This window comes from Cololabis saira, chromosome 17, assembly GCF_033807715.1.
Source record: "Cololabis saira isolate AMF1-May2022 chromosome 17, fColSai1.1, whole genome shotgun sequence".
NCBI classification, from domain to species: domain Eukaryota; kingdom Metazoa; phylum Chordata; class Actinopteri; order Beloniformes; family Belonidae; genus Cololabis; species Cololabis saira.
Genome location: NC_084603.1, coordinates 16,514,800 through 16,536,303, shown reverse-complemented (window position 1 = coordinate 16,536,303; position 21,504 = coordinate 16,514,800). Strand labels below are relative to the sequence as shown.

The following is a 21,504-nucleotide window of genomic DNA, read 5'->3' as shown; positions in this document are numbered from 1 at the left end:
CAAACGATTCAAAAGTTATAGCAGAAAATCGGGACAACCAATCAGACGAAGGGGCGGGGCTAATTTTCACCAATTATGGTCAAGGACTCAATACCGAGTCCGATGACACCACCCACGACTCTTTATGTCAAACCTTTCAAAAGTTATGGTAGAGAAAAGTATTCTAGGGGGCGCTGTTGAGCCGTTAGGCCACGCCCATTAATGCAAACCATGAAATATCAAATTTATCGCCAGGCCTGGCTTGCATGACAAATTTGGTGACTTTTGGGGAACTATCAAATATGGACCAATCAGATGAAGGGGGGGCGCGCTTTTTGGCGTCTAGCGTCGCCACGGTAACACTTTTGAAAGAGAAAAGTAGTGCGAGTTGTCGCAGGATGGAGACACACATTTTGATGTATAACACACCTGGGTGCACGATACGGTTCGGGCCGTATTAGCTGCCCAAGGAATGGCATAAATTCCGCCAAAATAACACGATTAATTCAAAATGGCTGACTTCCTGTTTGGTTTCGGCCATGGCGCCAGAAGAGTTTTCTTTAAGTTGCGACATGATACAGGTGTGTACTGATTTTTGTGCATGTACGTCAAACCGTATTGTGGGGTTTGAGGCACAAAGTTTTCTAGGGGGCGCTGTTGAGCCATTTTGCCACGCCCATTAATGCAAACCATTAAATATCACATTTATCACCAGGCCTGGCTTGCATGCAAAATTTGGTGACTTTTTGGGCACGTTTAGGGGGAAAAAAAGGCCCTCATTTCGTCAGAAGAAAGAAAGAATAAAGAAAAAATTCCTTCAGATACAATAGGGCCTTCGCACTCTAAGTGCTCGGGTCCTAAAAATGTTGGTCTCATATTAAAAGAGACATTTTTCAGAAATATTTTATGTCCTTTTATGTCTTTTTGTGCGTATTTTATACATTGGTGACATTGGAGAAAAACAAAGTCATATGTATACAGAGTAAACCAAAGAGAAATGTATCAAAAAAACATAATTAATGTTCACTTTTTCAATTAAAGACTATTTTGGTGCTAGTACGTACGGGTCGGAGGGCCTGGCTGGTCTTAGACACAAGTAGGGGGGAACAAGGAGAAAAGGTTGGGAACCACTGCTCTAGAGAACGCTTTCTGCTCCTTCAGCTGCTGCGAAATGAAGACGCTGGGACGCAGATGGCAGCTGTTTAATCCCAGCGATGCAAGATTGTTTGAACAAAAGCTGCCCCTGTCAAGAGGCATTGTCTCCGACTGGCGGCGAATCTTCAGCTATTACTGCCACGATTGCCCCTCATCGCTTCGGATGATGAATGTGGTTGTAGCACAATGTTCCTGTTGAAGGGACGGGGGCCGTGACGCTGGAACCAGCCAGCACGAGCCCAACGAGCCGCACTCCGACTCAACATCGCCGCTCGCGAGCAAGCGAGAGGGCCGGGGACAAGAGGGCTGATGTATTCCGGGGGCGTACAGATATACATGCGAGCGGGGGTGAGATCATTGGTGGTGCAGCCACGCAGAGTGGAGAGCGTTGTTCACAGAACAAGCAACGCTACTGTATGCAGAAGAGCCATCTGTGTTGAGCACTTCTCACAAGTCTCCGGGAATTTTCCACTGATCTGACGCCCCCAATGCCCCCCCGTTACTCTCTTATTAGTGTTTATTGGGAAACTAGCAGGTAGCCGTGTGTGTTGACTAAAATCTCTGATAAAAATCATTGTTTCTGGCACCGGCTTTCAAGCTCTTCCTTCGAACTTCCTCCGAACTTCCAGGCAGACTTGCAGCTTTGGGAAAGCTACGGTCCCGGGTTCAGACTGGTCCAGGGCCGAGACCGGTGCCGGGTTTTCTTCCCATGTTTACCGGCCGGTGCCTCTCGACAGACTTCACCTCCAAAGGTCTTGACCTGCAGGCCGGGTCGGGCTCCTCGGCTGCAATCCCGTGTCTAGACTTGACAAACAGCCAAGAGACGCCCCGCTCCCTCCAAGACCTTCCCATCACTTGATGGGGAGTTCGGCCAGGCTTGTTTTTTTTTTTTTACATTTTTATTAATTTCATAAAAGTCTCCAGTGGTTTCTGCTTTAGGGAGTTTTGGAAACCACCAGAGAACCTCTGTGGTATTGTGATATAATCCCTTCCAACATCTCATTCTTATTTGCAGGATTATTGAATCAATACTTAAAATCAGTTGTGAAAGGTTGAATTATTTTTTTATATATATATTTTTTTTCTGCATTAATTACATTTTTTTTCTGGATGAATTTTTTTTTCTGCATTAATTTCTTTTTCTGGATAAAATGTTTTTTTCTGCATTAATTTTTTTTCTGGAATATTTTTTTTTAATTATTTTTTTTTCTGCATTAATTTTTCTTTTCTGGAATAATTTTCTGGGTGAATTTTTTTTCTGCATTCATTTTTTCTCTGGATTAATTTTTTTTTCTGCATGCATTTTTTTCTTCTGTATTCTTTTTTTTTTGTTCTGCATTCATTAAATTTTTTTTTCTAATTTATTATTATTATTTTTTTTAATACTAGAGGTACCAACAACAACAGGCCAGAAGCCTATAAACTTGTTAACGTGCAGAAAACAATGGCGGCCGTCTGGATCAAGCAGGTTTAAACTGAACTCCATAATCTGGTGTATGTGAAGTATTTATGAGAATATGAATAAATTCATCCACTTAGATGGAAAAAAACAACCGTGTATAAGAAGTAATTGACACTATAGACATGTCGGTATGCTGAAATGTTCAAACAAGATGTTTCATACCATCATAACCTTCTGAGGCCGCGTTAAACAGTTTACCCTTAAACAACCAACGAGTTTCGCTGTCCTAACGTTGCCAGGTTTCATGTACTTCATGTAGAGCCATCTCCTCCACCTCCGCCTCTTCTCCATCTCTCTTCCCACCATCTTCCAGCTCTGAAATCACTCCATCCGTCCTTTGATAGAGTTATGCAGCCGGACTGATGTCGCTCAAAATCTCCCTCAAAGCCCATTCCGGTAACCGCGTTACCCCCAGAATCCCTTCTCCCTCCATCCCTCCATCATCCACCGCCGGCGTTGTTTTTTCCCCGCAGAAGCCGGAGTCCCGATTTAATTTTTGCATCGATCTCGTGCAGAAGAAGCAGTATGGAAATCAGATCAGAGCGGTACTAAAAGCTTTCCCCCCGAATCACTCAGAACGCGGGAGTTAGTCACCGCCGCTTTCTTGAGTTTTCCCGGGTATTACTTCAGTTATGCCATTTGAAATATGACATAAAACGTACCATTACTCGCAGTTTGTTTTACATCTGATAAAAACAAGCGTGTAATCTGATGAATTCACTCATCTTTCTGTCTGGGCGTGGTGATTAAGAGAAGCTGCTGCGTGTACTTGAGCGTACAGGAGCGTGTGAGCCGCCGGGCCGGCCCGCCGGGGGCTCGGCGGCCGACTGGCTCCAGGGCCAGCAGTGGCGGGGCCCGGGCAAATTCCTCACCCCGGTGCCCAAGCACTTGGATGTGTCACGGCCGACTTTGACAGATGGCTCCTTGAAAGTAAAGAGATATGCACTTTTACGGCTCGGAGGCTCGAGGCCTCGGCGGCGAAAGGACGCGGGAGGAATTCCTGAGCAAAGTGAGCAAACTGCTGACGGTGACTACGTTTACATGCATCAATAACTCTGAAACCGGAATATTGGCCATAATAACCCGAATTTGCACGGCCATGTAAACACCAATGACTACGTTTACATGCAGTCAAAATTCGGGTTATTGCTAATATTCCGGTTACTGAAACATTTGGAATATTCCGTTTACATGGTAATTAATCATTCGGGATATCTGGATCAAACCAGCGACGCGTGGAGAACATCATAACGCAATTCCCGCCATTTCCACTTCTTCTTCCTGTATCCAAATTCAAAACAAATGCTGCTTCGTGCAACTTTCCTCTCACCTTCTTGTAAATCTTCTATCCCGGTACTTTCTACCGTCTACAAATGCAGAAATGTTCATATCCTTCATTACATTTATGAAGTGATTAGTCTCCTCCTGGTCTTGTGTTTCTCCGTGTTTATAAGAACTTCCTGGACTCAAAAGACCAGGATTCCTTGTGAACAGAGCATGAGCAGAAAACAAATTCCTGTTCCGTTTGATGGGGATATTCCATTTGGCGTTTACATGACCCAATATTCGGGTTTTAAAAGGAGTAACCCAGGGTTCATATTCAGGTTTTTAAAAACCAGAATATGAGCAAATTCGGGTTTGGGGGTTTCGGGGGGGTCTGACCCCCCCGATTAACCCTTGAGCCCCCCTGAAGGACTCAAAAGCCAAATTTAGGGGGGGTCTCAATGTTGTTATTAAAAAAATAATAAATTAGGCTATATCATATAATATGATCATTTGATTGTCACTAATGGTCAATTAAATATGTTTAAGAGATTGCCATATCAAGTATTCACAATTCAAAACTTTTATTGTTTTAACACAAGTCCTGCCCCTTTATGTATGCAAATTAGCCATGTGCGCCAGCACAGCGCAATGACTAGGCCGTCTAGTTGAGATGCCACAATAACATGGCTAAGTGGAAGCTAACTTAGAGTGTGTCACTTGCACACTTTGGGTTCACATCAAAAAAGGTGTCAGTAGCAGCCAGCGATGAGGAGAGAGACGATGTCACAACAGGGTCCCGTTCCTCTCCCACCCTCTGGTGAAGGAAGTGAAGTCGAGGCCGAGCGTTCCGGGGCAGATGCTACTGCACCGCCGCTGCTGCAGTGACTTGCTGTAACTTAAGGTAAGAGGCCAGCCTGCTTAATATGGCCTGAACCCACCGGAGAACTAATGTTTTTTTTAAATTATTGTTATTATTATTTTGCGTTATGGCCTGTTATGAGTGTGATTTGTGAATGTGATTTGTGAATTGTTGTCTGCGTGAACCCACCTGTTGAGAGCCATCATGTTTTTTTTATTTTTTATTTTGCATGATGATTTTGGATTTGTGAATGTGTTCACACAGCTGTTTTAAAACATAATTTCCTGGATGGTTACATAACGTTAAATAATCAGTCATCATTGTGCAGGCTGAGGATCTGTTTAAGTGCACTGATTGCACGTCTCTGATAGTGGAATTTGTTGTTATTACTGTTATTTGAATGCACAATTCATTTTTATTGTATTTTTTTTTTATTTATCTAAAAAAATATATTAGCCTATTTTATTTGTTTATTCGTTTCTGCAATGCACTGGTCGTGCGCCAGTGTCTTATACCTGGTATTTATTCATTAAGTGCACTAGTGTAGTGCCAATTAATGTATTTTATTTATTTGAATTATCAGATTTAATTTGTAAATAACATTCTGCATCGTAATGCACAATTTTGCCTCCTGTTAGAAAAACAACGTGCATCTAAAATGGTTAAAAGTGTGGGTGTATTTGTCATAGGCTATAGTAGGCTGATTGTATTGATTTATTGCATAGGGCCACACTGTTTAAAAAACAAAAAACAAAAAAAAAACGCGAGTTAGGGACCCCCCCGAATATGGATGGGTATTTCGCACACTGGTCCCGTCTCCATCACCGAGCGATTTCCCAAATCCAACTGAGCCTGGATCATTTCAAACATGCCGTTATTAATTGTTCGGTTCGGCCGAACAATTTCGGTTACCGAACATTCGGTGCATCACTACTCCCGAGTCAGTTTGTTATCCGGTCCCGGGTCCAAACGTCTCATCTGGTGACGTCCGGGCAGTACAGAGAATTAACTTTCAGATTAAACGTTTGTGACTCGTATTGATTTATAGATTTGAGGCAGAGTGAGCCGTGTGTTTTCAGACGGACGCATGCGTGCGTGCGTGCTTGCGCGTCGGCGAGGGTGTGTGTTCTGATGGCCTGCATTAAAAAGAGTAATAACCTCACAGATGGCGAGGGGCCGGTCCAGCGCAGGCTATGTGATGGAGAACAATCGTTGAGGCTTGATTGCTCAAGGAGCACAAGGCAGACCTGACAGGGGGAGGGGTCACGGTACATGAGTGTGAGAGAGAGACAGAGGGGGGGAGAGGAAGAGGAGTGGGAGGACGGGGTTGTTTAACTTTAACTAGGCCTCTGCTACCCCTTGCAAAGCGGACAATGATGCGGTTTGTCGCACACGCACCAGTCGATCAAATCAGATTTCATATGCTGCTCCCGGCTTTCATCCGTTTGATTCATCATCACCTCAAGTACGTGGAAATCATTTGTATTCTTTCACGGGCGGCACATTCATCCGTCCCCGCGGGGAGAGATGATTCAGTGTTATATGGATAGGTGCAGAAGTCAGTCCGGCGTAGGAGGACAATAAATCCACCTGTCACTTATGCAAAGTGATGTAAATGTGCTCCGTGATTAAGACACAGAGTCGTTTAAAAACGGCGACGCGCGGAACCTTGACACACACACGCTCGGTCTCTCTCTCTCTCTCACACACACGAGCGTTTTTGATCACTCCACGGATCTGAAGCCGCTCTCTCCCTCTCTCCCTGGCCGACGCCGGAGCAGTTTATCAAGTAATTATTGTTTGATTACAGCGTTTCATTATCTGCACTGATTGAGTCACAAGCGACGGCAAAGGTCAAGCGCCATTAACGCGCCGCTCCCGAAACATATTTCCGCGCCGGCCGCGTGTTTGCCCTCCCTCTCGTCTGAAAGGGCTAATTGCCGATGCGTTTGTTTGAAGAAGAGGAAGCCAGAACCCCCACCCGTCACCCGTCCCCCCCCACAAAGTCCGGCTAAGACCTGATCAACTCGGGATCAGATGCAATCACGACCCAACCGCTTCGGACAATAATTGATTATAATTGATCATTGATGATTGGTCAATAATGAGGGAAAGTTGACCTCTTTTAGCATCCTGCCTCTTTCTCATCTAAATGAATCCACTGGAGAGTTAAATTTGCATTATTCAAATACATTTAAGGGTCTAAATCTTCCTTTATGACTGAAAAAAGGCGCCAAATAAATATCACAATTTAAAATCCCTGAATGAGGAAAGTTTAGTTCAGAGTAGGGCTGAACGATTAATTGCATTTGCGATAATATCGCGATGTGATAAAACGAGATTTTCTAATCGCAAAGGCTGCGATTTGACTGGTCACGTGATCTGGTCACGTTGCCGGCAGCGAAAAAAAGTCATCAGTGCAATGTTAGGTTACACGCGTGTCCGCGTGTAACCTAAATCTACCATGGCCTCCGTGTTAGGGCTCGGCCAGGCGGGGATTTATAAATATATGGGCTTTATAAATGTATTAAATATATATGAGCGCGGAGTCGGCGTGGCGAGGAGCTGCGCGCGGTGCCGAGCACGAGCCGGGCGCGCGCCGGTGGACAGTGGAGTTGCGCTGTGAAGGCTGATTTATGGTTCCGTGTTAAATCGACGCAGAGGCTACGCCGTAGGGTACGCGGTACGCGCACCGTACGTTGCGCGTACCGCGTACCCTACGGCGTAGGCTCTGTGTTGGTGTAACGCGGAACCATAAATCAGCCTTAAACCACCTGCAGCCCGTCAGCTCATCAGGAGGAGAAGTTAAACAGCGGGGCTGCGAGTTATTCATTGCTGGTTTGTTTTGTTAACTCTGAGCTTTGTTGGTTTGTTTGTTAGTTTGCTGGTGGTTTTTTTTCTCTCTGTGATTTTTGAGTTATTTGTGAAGAAGTTCTGAGTTTCCTGTGAGGAAGGTTTTTTGTTCCCTGTGGGAGTTTTTCTGTGTTTTTCTATCAAACTACGCCTCGTTTTGGCTAAAGTTTAACCCGGTTTGGTGTTGTGTGATTGGGTTCAGAGAACGAACCATAACACTCGTGTGTAAAGACGTGTGTAGACGTGTTAAAGAGGTAAAGCCACAGATTTGTTTTCTTTATTCTTGTAATCTGTGCTTTAAATAAATCTGACATTGTTTATTATAAAACAGACTGATTTATTGCTTGTGTAGTTGAAAAATACATGAGAACAGGACCTTGAAAAAATAATCGCATATTAAATCGCAATATTGAGGAAAAAAATCGCAATTAGATTTTCAAAAATCGTTCAGCCCTAGTTCAGAGCCTAATTTTAGATAGATAGATAGATAGATAGATAGATAGATAGATAGATCTTTATTGTCATTATAACTTATGCACAACGAAATTAAAAGTGCCCTCCAGTCAGCGCATCATATATAAAAAAATATATAATATATAATAATCCAATAAAATGTAATTTAAAATATAAAAAAATAAAATAAATATATATATATATATATATATATATATATATATGTATATATATCTACACACATTCACCCTTCCACATCAACACACGGACCCCACAAGAACCTTCATCAGCATACAATCATTTTTGTTATTGTTATTGCACATTAGCTTCTGTTTTTGTTAAGGGTGGTTATTGCTGTTGGATAAAAGCTGTTTGAGTCTGTTTGTTCTCGTTTTCATGAGTCTTATATCCCGTTTAGACCAATTTTGTTGTATTTTATTGTTTTTTTGTTCTTATTTATCCTCCTTTTTTATTACTTGCTGTAAAGCACTTTGGCACACCGAAAGGCTGTTAAGTGCTGTATTAAATAAAGTACATTACATTACAAATGAAACGTGTTATCTGGTCATGTTGAAATCTTTTAAATGGATGAACAAAGTGTTAAAAGTGTTAACAGTTTACAATAAAAACAGGAAGTCTAACCTCTCAAAGAGTGTCAGTTTTATACCAACATCTTTCCTTAAATGTACGATGACGTTTCTGTATTCGCAGGTATTTAGGAGAGGTTTTAAAACGCTTTCCAGGTCTGGAGAGATTAAACACCGTTAAAATGTCGGGTATCATAAAACACAGATCCAGTAAGATCCCACATATTACACATAAACAAACACAGAGACTGTGCAGCAGCAGAGGAGGTTAGCACGTTTATACGCTGAATATAAGGGTGTAAAGTGAGAGCGATGAGTGATGACTCCGTACCTGGGTGGGAAACAGATCTCCAGTTCATGCAGCCGATCCTTGAACACTGACAGTTCTTTGTCAAACTCTAAAAGCTGTGGAAAAAAGGAAAGAATGGAGATTATAGTGGAGCACATTAATGAAAAATCGTTCACTTTGTGGTACAAGCGCCAAATTTGGTACACAAGTGCTTTTGGACCTACTATCTCATAAAAGTACGTTGCCCACTTGAACAAACAAAGTGGCCACCATTTTTCAAGATGGCCGCCATTCGAAGTGGTTTGAAACAGCGTTTGAACTATATTTTGATTGAATAGTCCTATTCTGATGGTTTATACATTGAAATATGTGTTTTTGCACATGAGAAATACAACTCTGCATTTCATTTCACTTAAGTTTCACTTAAAGCTTTTGGACCTGTAAGCTACTTGCAGGTGAGGCCACGTAGAGGCTGTCTTTGTCTCCCCCATTTTTTTACATTTTTTTTTGTATAGGCTATTTTTTTTTTTTTTAATTTTTAGATAACGGTATAAAAACACAGAAAAGGTGTCAAAGCATAGGCTGTATGTTTTACGATCCAGAACTTGAATCAACATAACTTAAAAAATAATAATACAAATATCCAACTCAAACATTCAACTTAAACTTGGTTGTTCTATTTTCTTAGCCCTCACATGCACAGGCACACAACTGTGTGCACTTCAGGCCGAAGCGATAGCATTTGCATCGTCCTTGGCATTCAGTCTTGCAGCCACATTTTGTCAACTGCTCACAAGTCTGAGCAATGGGTGGAAGGGTTGTCCAGAGAACTTGCCAGATCTGACCATCACTTTGCCAGCCCCAGTTGGCAGGACTTTCAGTTTGCATTTTGCACACTGTTGCTTGGCCCCATATGCAGGCAGCTTGGAAAGCAGACCGTTTCACGTTCTGAACGAGGGATGCGCTTGTTGGTGGAATGGCATCATAAGACCTTTGCTTCCGAGCAAACAAGTCCAGTCTTGCCTCATCAACTTTGCATGTAGTACTTTGCTTGTCATACATGGTGATGACAAACTTCTCAAGGATGTTGAGGTCTGCATCTTCTATGATAGGTGGGTATTGGCTGAGCTTTTTGAAGACAGGACTAACTTCAGGGCAAGCCTCCCATGCTTGCCATGCACTTTTCTTGCTTTTACCACAGAAAGCTGACACAACATCGTAGCCAGTGAAGGCATGGAAGAACAGCATGCCTCTGGGCCAAGATTCACCACCATATCATGAATTGGCAACCACCTAATGGACTGACCCTGGCCAAATTCTATCCAGATGTTTTCCAAGCCTGCATCCTGAAGAGTCGCAAAAACATTGACTGCAACCACAAGAATATCTGTGTCGCATGCCTTAATCAACACAGACTTTATCTGTTGCTTGGCTGCATGAAGAGCATGTGTGAAGATTCTGGAGTCAGCTTCTTCGTGGTTGCAAGGACTTAAACCTTCAAGGCTGATGGGTTTGTTTTGAAAGAGCCTGCTCTCCTTTGGTCACAACTACGACATTGTCAGGACACAAGGTCACTATCTTCTCTGCTAGGAACCCAAAGAGTTCAGTCTTGTTTTCATTGTCTCGCAAGAAGCTTTTCCAGTTGGGCGGTAGTTTGGTTTTCTCGGTCACTCTACGTCGACCTCCCTTACCTCTGTTTGACCTTGTTTCAGTCTTCAGGCTTGAAGTCCAGTAGACATCAAAAATTATGTCTGTTCGCTCATACTTTGATGAGTATGCCTGGATCTTTGGAACTACATCTTGGACAGCATATTCCTCAAAGGTCTTTGATGTCTTTGGAGACGATGAATACACAAGAGAGGAACCATCAATGATAATAGCAGCACATTCTGGTTGTTTGTCAGGAGGAGAAATGGTAGCTTACAAAATGTTTGCAAGCTGAGACTTCTGGCCGTAGTAGAGTTTCCCTGTGTCGCTCAGTGCTGCAGGGAAAGACTGATTCTCATGCTTAAAGAACTCAAGCAGGTCACACTCTCGTGATTGGCAGGATATAAAGAGCTGTGAGAACAGGCGACAGTCATCTTTGAGTACCTGCTTCTTCATGTCACTGCAAGCTGAAGCTGCTTCTTGGCGAAAGAAGTCAACTTTGTTCTTTTTAATCGGCCTATAGAAGGAAGTCTCATCTCCCAGACCATTGAAAAAGTCTCTGAAGGCAACTTGACCTTTCTCAAAGTGAGTTCTTACAAGCTCAGCAGCACTGGGATGTGCAATGTTTTTTGTGTCCAATGTGAGCAGATATTTGGACTCTTCCTGAAAAGGATTACCCAGATCCTTCATCACAGCAAACAACCTCTGGACCTTGTCAGTGAAGGACTTCTGAGACTGACGAGTCTGCTCATGATGCCTGATATCTTCAGTTGCTTCATTGACCTCAGATGCCAACTCATACTGGTTGACTAACTGGCTAACTTCTGGTCCAGACACCATCCACCGCCTCAGTGCAGATGGATCCTCAGTAACTCCAATGGCACCACCATCACCTTTAACAACTGCATTAGCCTGCTGGTGAGCTTGGTCAATGGCTATGCCTGAGAACTCCCTGTGAGTCTTGTGGACCACAAACTTTCCCAGCTGAAATTCATTGAAAATCTGAGGATGAGTTTGCTCCAAAGAAACCATGTCTGACAGAGGCAACACTTGCTCCAGTCAGTTTTAGTAGCACAACTCAATGGATTATCGGCAGACATCTTATACAGTTGAAGGTCGAGGGATTATCCTTTTACCACCCAAACATACAAAATATCATAGCACATTGGAATATGGGATGCAACTGGGTTCAAGTATCTGGTGCCCTACACCTAGCCCGATCGTTCATCCAGTGCCATAAATCCCGTGCGATCTGTACACCATCCAGGTAACTAAAGCCCCGTTACCCTTGGCTCGGCTATCCCGCGCTTGCACATCCTGTCAATTCAGGTGCAGCTATCTAACTACAATACTACAACTAACTAAACTTCTAGTTGAGTCTATACAGGGGCTTATTAGATAGAATTTGGGACACTAAAGTATACTACAACTACAGTGAGTACGCCACTACAACAGTTAGTAAACTACAACTACAGTTAGTACACTACAAGCTGACACTGAACCTCCATGCTGAGTCTCACAGCAGTGATGTCACCAGTGTGCCCTGGTTGTGCTTTGACATCACTCTTATAAAAAATTACTAACCAATAAATGTTGACCACAGAATTTTAATGAATTATCATTTATATTGCTAAATTAGTACTTTTATTTCAGTAAAGAACGCTTGTGTTGCTGTATGTGTGTGTGTGTGTGTGTGTGTGTGTGTGTGTGTGTGTGTGTGTGTGTGTGTGTGTGTGTGTGTGTGTGTGTGTGTGTGTGTGTGTGGTGAGTGACAGTCAAAAGTTTGGACACATTTTTACAAATGATTCACACAAAAAACACATCCCTCAGAATTCTGCAGATTTTCACTTAAGATCATTGCAGAAAACTGAAGAAAAAACGCGAAAACGCTACTTTTTAGTCATTTAATAGCCATTATCTTGAAAATTGGTGGCCATATTGGAATTCAATTGACACCATTGAGTTATTCCAGTCATAATACATTCATTTTGATGCTTGGATCATTAACATTCTTCTGTTAATTCAAGTTCTACCTCGAAAACCTTTTTTTGGCGTTTGATGAGGCGGCCATCTTGAAAACTGGCGGCCCTCTTGGATTTTCAGCTGGGCAACGTACTTTTATTAGAAGGTATGTCCTGGACATCATTTGTACCAAATTTGGTGCTTGTACCATGAAGTGAACGATTCGGCTCAAAAATGGACTTAAGCAGCCCCACTATTAACAGAGAGAAGATCAATAAACTCATCACAAACGATCAGTGTTTGGCACGTTTGCCCAGTCACATGTGCAGCTCCTCCATTATCTTTACCATTATCTTTAAAGTGATTCATCTGGCGATTATTTTATCAATTAGTCGACTAATCTAAGGAGTAATTGGACGGATTTTTCTGTTGTTCGAATAATAAAAATCATAATGTTTCAAATAAATATGAAAAATCCTTAATAATATAGTTTATTAAACAACAGTTTTGCTAGGCAAAATAAATAATATAGCATAAAATTATACAAAATAAAAAGGCTGCCCTTTTTACTCTTACAGTCCAACAAAAATCTGTGCTGTTTAAAAATGCAGTGCTGCATATTATCCAAATGTGTTAAAACAACACGTTAAAAGTAACATATTTGGTTAAAACAGGTCACTGTTTCACACTAAATTACATATTTTTATTACCTATAAAAGTCTTATCACGGAAGGAACCTTTCTATGGGGGGGTGGAACTAAAAAAAAAACTGTTGTTTTTGGTAGGAATCATTTTCCGGTGGCACTCTAGCTTCTATTAACCGATAAAAAAAACAAAAAAAAAGGTTTTCATGCCAGTAAACGGAGATATGACCAGAAAACATCAAAAGTAGGAGCTAATGCAGACCATAATTTGATCATGTGATGTTTGTTTGTCCACTAGAGACGAGACTTCTGATGACTTAGGGCTGTTTTAAGGCTTTTTGCAGGACTTTGTTGGGCTGTAAGGAGGTCGCCGTTTCAGTCTGGAAAGTGAGAACTGTTTGTTTTGGTGACCCACGTTTGCGTGTCGACGCGTCAACGTCATCGCTACAGGCCTAGTATTTCAACGTTAAAGCTTGTCTCAAGCTTGTATTTCCCTCCAGTGGTGTTTTCTAACAGTGATTTGACAGAAGAAACAGGGGAGAGACGACGGGGGGGCACGAGGAGGCCGGCGCCCCCAACTCACACTCATCCGGAGCACAGAAAAGACACAAGTCATCCAGCAAAGAGACGTTATAGCCGGGTTCGGCTCTTTAGCGCCGCCCTAGAGGCTCCTGGAGCTTTTTCAAAAATGTTTGACCTTTTTTTCTTCCTTTTTCCTTTCCTTTTTAATCTCGACATTTTGACTTTTTTCTCAACATTTCAACTTCAATTTCGACTTTTAACATTTCGACTTTTTTTCAAGATTGTACTTCAACATTAATCTCGACATTTCAACTTTTTTCTCGAAATTTCACCTTTTTTCTCAACATTTCGACTTTTTCCTCAACATTTCGACTTTTTTCTCGAAATTTTGACTTTTTTCTCAACATTTCGACTTTTTTCTCAACATTTCCCCTTTCGCCATTTGCCTTCATTCTAAGGCTTATACAAGACTTTTCATTTTTTGTGGCTCCACACATTTGTTTTTTGTGTTTTTGGTCCAATATGGCTCTAAAACATTTTGGGTTGCCGACCCTTGCTCTTTAGCGCCGCCCTAGTGGCTCCTGGATTGACCTTTTTTTCTTCTTTTTTTCCTTTTTCCTCTTTTTTTTTTTTTTTCCTTTTTCCTTTCCTTTTTAATCTCGGCATTTCGGCTTTTTTCTCAACATTTCAACTTTTTTCTCGAAATTTCGACTTTTTCTCGACATTTCAACTTTTTTCTCAACATTTCAACTTTTTTCTCAAAATTTTGACTTTTTTCTTGAGATTGTACTTCAACATTAATCTCGACATTTTAACTTTTTTCTCGACATTTCACCTTTTTTCTCGACATTTCGACATTCTCCTCAACATTTCGACTTTTTTCTCAAAATTTTGACTTTTTCCTCAACATTTCGACTTTTTTCTCGAAATTTTGACTTTTTTCTCAACATTTCGACTTTTTTCTCAACATTTCCTCTTTCGCCATTTGCCTTCATTCTAAGGCTTATACAAGACTTTTCATTTTTTGCGGCTCCAGACATATTTGTTTTTTGTGTTTTTGGTCCAATATGGCTCTAAAACATTTTGGGTTGCCGACCCCTGGGTTAAAGTCTCGGTTTCTGAGTTCTGACACCAACTGAACCCAGAAGTCAGAGCTCCTCCGTCTCCGGGACGGACGTCTACGTCTCCAGGTCCCGGCCCGGACCCGTCGTCGCTGCCACAGCGACAGCAGTCGTGTGTCACTAACCCCGTCCTACCGGAGTCTTTTCTCCACAACAACGGAGCGTCCACACACTCTTCATCAATCATGTCTCCTCACCCAGCTGTACTCACTCACTAGTGTGCACATGCACTTCCCCCGGCCCCCCCGCCTTCACAAAAGCCATAAATCATTAGTGAAAAGTGCAATTAGTGGCTCCTTGTACACATTAATTATGTGTGAGATGAACAGGTAGCTAGGACACCTGCATGACTGCTTCCCCGGGAGACTGACGGCAGCGTTTCCCAGCAACCCCTGGACGACCCGCCCCCTTCCCTTCAGACGGGGGGACGAATCCGAGCCGCGTTGGTTCGGACGTAAACCGGGCTATTGAACATGATTCCAACACAAAGCCACAATTACACAGTGACAGTTAACGCCGGCGTGTTGGTTGTTTTACATGCAGCGAGATGTTGACGGGAACACAACAGAGAGAGACATGGGTAATATCTGGAAGGACGTCCTCACAAAGTGGCGACACGGAACGGTGGGGGGGGGGGTGGATGTCATCTGGGTGTTATTATTATTATATCAGTGGGAGAGACAACAGTTCCACGCACTCGTTTATGAGAAGCGGGTCCATGTGTGATGATGGGCCACTGACATTTCGGCTTTTTTCTCGACATTCCGACTTTTTTCTCGAAAGTTCGACTTTTTTCTCGACAATTCGATTTTTTTCTCGACATTTCGACTTTTTTTATTGAAATTTTGACTTTTTTCTCGACATTTTGATTTTTTTCTCGACATTTTGGCTTTTTTCTCGACATTTCAATTTTTCTCAACATTTCGACTTTTTTCTTGAAATTTTCACTTTTTTCTCAACATTTCGACTTTTTTCTCGACATTTCCCCTTTCGCCTTTTGCCTTCATTCTAAGGCTTATACAAGACTTTTCATTTTTTGCGGCTCCAGACATATTTGTTTTTTGTGTTTTTGGTCCAAACTGGACGTAAACTGGGCTATTGAACATGATTCCAACACAAAGCAACAATTACATAGTGACAGTTAACGCTGTTTTACATGCAGCGAAATGTTGACGGGAACACAACGGAGAGACACGCTGGGTAATATCTGGAAGGACGTCCTCACAAAGTGGCGACACGGAACGGTGGGGGGGTGGATGTCGTCCGGGTGTTATTATTATTATATCAGCGGGAGAGACAACCGTTCCACGCGCTCGTTTATGAGCAGCGGGTCCATGTGTGATGATGGGCCACTGGTGTAGAACGCTGGCCATTACTCGCCGTCCCGGGGCCTCCCAGACAGAGTCTCCCCGGTTCAGAAGGGCAGATGTGCCGCATCCATCAAAATCACAGCGCTGGGGTCGCAGGAGAGACTCACACACTGTGGATGAGGGATGGTGGAGCAGAGGATGCAACCCACGCTCCACCGTCTCACCAGCGTCCTACACAGAGCCTCTTTAAAGGCTCGACCAAGTTATAGGCCTTATATGTCCTTATAGATCTAATGTGTCCAGCATGTGTAATAATCTAGGCTGGTTATCGAAAAGACAAAGGTCTACTTATACTTTGTTAAAGGGGACCTATTATGGCATCTAATACTTATTTTAAACAGGCCTTGAATGTCTTAAAAACAAGCTTTTGATTGTTTTTGCTAAATAAATTAGAAATTCAGCCTCTGAGCCATGTCTTTGGCCACGTTTCCACATAGTATTTACAAAAACAAATATTTCCCCCTCTACGTTTTGAAAAATATCCTTGTTTACACGAATCCGGATAAATAGCTGTTAAGGTGCTATGAGCAGCCAAACCTACAGGGGGCAGTGTAACGAGAAGCGTAAAGTCATGCTAGCCAATCAGAATCCTGAAAAAACATCAACAAATGACACGTGTGATCCTGAATAATATGGTTCCGCGTTAAATCGACGGCGTAGCCTAAGTACGGTGCGCGTCGCCGCGTACCCTACGCCGTAGGCTCTGCGTTGGTGTAACGCGGAACCATAAATCAGCCTTGACTGCCAGTTACTTCCAAGATGGAACGAGGGTCTTTCGTTTGGAGTGACAGAGAAGTGGAGTTACTTTTAAGTGTGACTTTAGAATATAAAAAGGTAAAATACAAGAAAATATTGACGGTGGCCGAACAAATTGTAAACACAGGTTGCACAAATGATGTTGGTGACGTTTCTGTCTCATAATGTGACGTTCTGAAGCCTAAATGTCCGTTTCCCTTCGTTTACAAGCAAACGTGAAGACGGAGTTTTTGAAAATCTCCACTTTGGCCGGAGTTTTCAGAAATGATGGTTTTTGGTGACTTTGAGCTTCGTTTTCGTGTAAACAAACGACCAAAACGCATGAAAACGCCACCGTTTTTGCTCCGTGTAAACGGGGCCTAAGATTCCGTTGAAACAATATCTTTTAAAATTTAATGAATTATGATTTGACATTTGGAAGGAATAGAATGTAAACCCTATCACTATAAAGGTGAAAAGTTTAAGATAAGGTCATTTCAGGTAGGCATTTTTCATGAAGGTGGTTCATTTGAATTGGTTTATTGGAATTGTCAAATTGATTTAATTCACCGTACGAATTGTTACAGATTACTTCTGTAATACTGTATTTGACCCGGTCCTTGTACGTTTTGACCGTATAGAAACGTAATTCTTGCCATTTTAATGAGATGTACCTGCTGTACTCTACTGCCCTTACTTTTTAACAACTTATTTTACCTCTTTTCTTATCATTTTACTTCATTTTATTTGTTATTTATGTTTTAATTGTGTCTTGCTGCTTTTAATGTTGATGTTAAGCCCTTTGAATTACCTTATGTTGAATTGTGCTATAGAAATAAACTTGCCTTGCCTTATTTGCCTTCATTTCTATGTATTTATGTCTGAGAATGATGGGGATTTAGTTTTATCCTCTGTGTTGTTTGTGACTAAGGGAGTTGTGTCTATTATTGTTTTGTTTGTCATGTATAATGTGTGTCTGTTATGTATTAAGTGATAAGGCTCATACTGGGGTAATACATGACCATTGCTGTGATAATCTAAAGTAAAGAGGATGAGCGACATATGGCGACGTTTGCACCCGCGGGGCTTTGAGCCTTAAGTGAATGTTGAAGATTCATCCAGGTGAACGGAAAAACCTGCAGCCTCGAATTTCACACTACATTTCCTCCCGGGTCAATTAAGCGTGATGCTCCGCTGCTCTGCCGGGTCACCTAAAACCTAAAAAAAAAACTGCTTATACGGGCCCAAGGCCTCGTGATATTATAGAACCGGCAGTAGTTTGTCAAGCAGGAATGACCTTGGGAGTTGAGATAATGCCGCCCGGGCAATAAGGCGGAGCTGAAAAGGATGAAGAGGAGTCATGGCAGGAACTACCCTGTCACCGGCTCAAATTTCTGATGATCAGCGCGGCCCTAAATCACAGCGGCGGTGATGGTTGAGGAGAAGGGCTGGAAAAACCAGCTTAAACGCCGCCCCACCCGCGCCCGCCACCTGTAATTGTGCTTTGATTTACGAATTGTCAAATATCACCTGTGACAACACTTGCTGCGATCAAAGCCAATCAATAAATGTTGGGGTGAAAGGTCATTTAATTTGATTTTTACACCTCACACTTGGCTTTCATTGCAGGGACCATATTTTTTCTTCTTTTTATGGTATCTTCATTATTTCGTGAGGAAAAGCGATAAAGTGTCACCGACAGGGCGGTGGGATTGGGGCGGGGCGGGGGTTGGGACCGGAGGGGAGGAGGGCAACAACAAAACACTAAAAGTGCGGCTCGCGCTGTCAGCAAACTCTTATTTACACGTCTGTTAGTGATGAAAAAGAGATGAAAATGGACGTTTCTATTAAAAGAGTAGAAACAGATCCATGGTCTTTATGATAATGAAGCAACTTTATTCTCGGTAACTTTTAAACGGCAGCTCGTCTTCTTTTCCTTGAAGGCTTAACTTTTACATCTGTGAACGTAGAGCTGATGTTTTTTGCCAAAAAGCTCCAGTTTCCTCCCAGTTTTTTTCCTCGTGGCTTAGAGAGTAAATGTCCTTTTTTTAATGATGCTGTTGAGCCACAATTCAAAAGCAATGTCTTATTTTCATGAGTCAATTTTCAGGGAATCATTATTTGTCATTTCTTTCGTCAGTTTCAGGCTATTTCAACCGTGGCTTCCTCTTTCTTTGATGGAACGATACCAGAAAATGTCTCCATACGTGCAGATCTTGTGGCCTCCTGTCCCCAATACCGTCAAAAACCGACCAAAGTAACTTATGAGTCCCATCAAAGTTATCTCCAGTAACGCCGGCTAGCGGTGGGTTTTGCCAAGGACTCGCGATACGATACACATCACGATACTTGAATCAAGATACGATACAATATTGCAATATCCAGATTTTGCGATATATTGCAATGTTATACATAGTTTGCTAAAAACTGTAAAAGGCATTATGCATCTTAAAATCTGAGTTGCATGTAGCCTACATCAGATTATGGTGATAATTCATGGGACAAACTGAGTCAAAACAATGTAATTCAAATTATTCATGCCCAAGCGAACAAGGAACATTAGCACTGTGGACGAACCTGATAACGGAACTGAAAAACCTACTAAATGTGTAATTTGATGGATCAAGGTGTGATTTATGTCTGAACGATGGAGGGTTGGGTTGGGAGAGGGGGGATTGAAGATGTTGATTATTATTGTCATATGTGTATTATTGGTTTTATATATTAAATGTTCATGCCAATTTATTGTAACTATACAAGCTAAAGTTAAAACATATTTGCACGTTTTTCATATTATTTACATAATATGATATTAACATTAATAGTGTTATTTAAGCCCATGTATACAATAAAGTTGTAATGGATTTACAACCTGTTTCCTACCTATGATTTGTAAATAAATATATAAACACATAAATAAAAATCGATATTGCATCGGTCAGCAAAGTATCGCGATATATTGCCATATCGATATTTTCACTCACCCCTAACGACAGCGAATCACTGTGTTAAACAAAACTAGTGCACAGAGCTGCTGTGCACGTCACGGCAGGCTAAGTGACTAAGAAACTCAAAGAAAGCAAAGATGGAAGAGAAAATACGAGTGAATCAGGAAAAGAGCAGCTGAGAGCTAAAAATCAGACAGGGGTGTAAAAATGACTTAACATTCACACCTAAAGGTGGACCCTCTGAGTTAAAAACGGTAAATGTTCCTTCTTATTGCTTTAAACTGATAACTTATCCTCCATTTTAAACCTGGGGACATTAACGTGTGTACGGGAGTCTAAAACACAAGGGACAATTAGACAAAACATGTCTTGAATAGTGAGAAGTAAGAAGGTTCCTAGGGTCAAAGTTTCCTTTTGGGTACAGACATACACAATGTTTAATATATATATATATATATATATATATATATATATATATATATATATATATATATATATATTTTGTGATGTACTGTATAGTGTATGGAATATACGGCTCAATGTAGTTAGAAATTGTGATAATTACCACTATAGTGACGTGGCTAATGTAATGATGTGGGTGGGTTAGTGGAGTGACGTAATTGTATTTATTTATGGTTTATTTATAAAGTATTGTATGACGTATATACAGGACTGTCTCAGAAAATTTGAATATTGTGATTTTCTGTAATGCAATTACAAAAACAAAAATGTCATACAATGTCTGACATTAAAAAATCAACTGAAATATTACAAGCCTTTTATTATTTTAATATTGCTGATCATGGCTTACAGCTTAAGAAAACTCAAATATCCTATCTCAAAAAATTTGAATATTCTGGGAATCTTAATCTTAAACTGTAAGCCATAATCAGCTATATTAAAATAATAAAAGGCTTGCAATATTTCAGTTGATTTGTAATGAATCCAGAATATATGACATTTTTGTTTTTTTTAATTGCATTACAGAAAATAAAGAACTTTATCACAATATTCTAATTTTCTGATACAGTCCTGTATACGTAAATGTACTTTAATGTGAATGTACTTTTAATCTTAATGGACCCCAGGAAGATTAGCTGGCGTTTTGCGTCCGCTAATGTGGATCCAAAATAAAACCAAACAAAACAAAAGTGCAAACGGGCAGCAGCAAATGAAGCTCAGCCTCTTTTAAAAGTCTCTTACGAAGGCAAACCAGGCAGGCAATTCTTCCCTTAAGCATCCAGAGTGGAGACGAGCTAAATTAAAAGGTATATCCAATGTCAAATCAGTTTATATAAATACTTTAAGGTCAGTTTTCATTTAGCAGGACTTCAGCTTCGCCACTTAAGAGCCGTGACAGGTGAAATATGGAAGAACTTAGGGCCGAGGCGGCGTTTGTTCTCCTCCTTTTTTTTTCTATGCCCTTCTCGTGTTTTAAAACGTCCCCCCTCGGCGTTTGAGTAATGCTGAAGAATACGCCGGCGGCATGACGAGGAGGAGGCGCGGCAGACAGAAAGGTTCATCACTCGCTAAAGCTTGTACACAAACACATCCCGGTCCCCCATCTGCCGACACCACACTGATAAAGTCACAATAAAGAGATACTGAAACAAAATCAATGGGGACGGAGGAGGGAAACTGCGGCGAGGAGG

The 21,504-nt window shown here is 41.6% G+C and overlaps 1 protein-coding gene across 1 annotated transcript in view; it reads right to left on the bottom strand.

The window, feature by feature from the left end:
• LOC133463714 (inositol polyphosphate-5-phosphatase A-like) overlaps positions 1-21,504 on the bottom strand; it is a 181,947-nt gene that overhangs the window by 19,601 nt on the left and 140,842 nt on the right. The window contains exon 10 of the mRNA XM_061745407.1: positions 8,946-9,019. Within this exon, the coding sequence (XP_061601391.1) occupies positions 8,946-9,019 (74 nt within the window). The remainder of the gene's footprint in view (positions 1-8,945; positions 9,020-21,504) is intronic.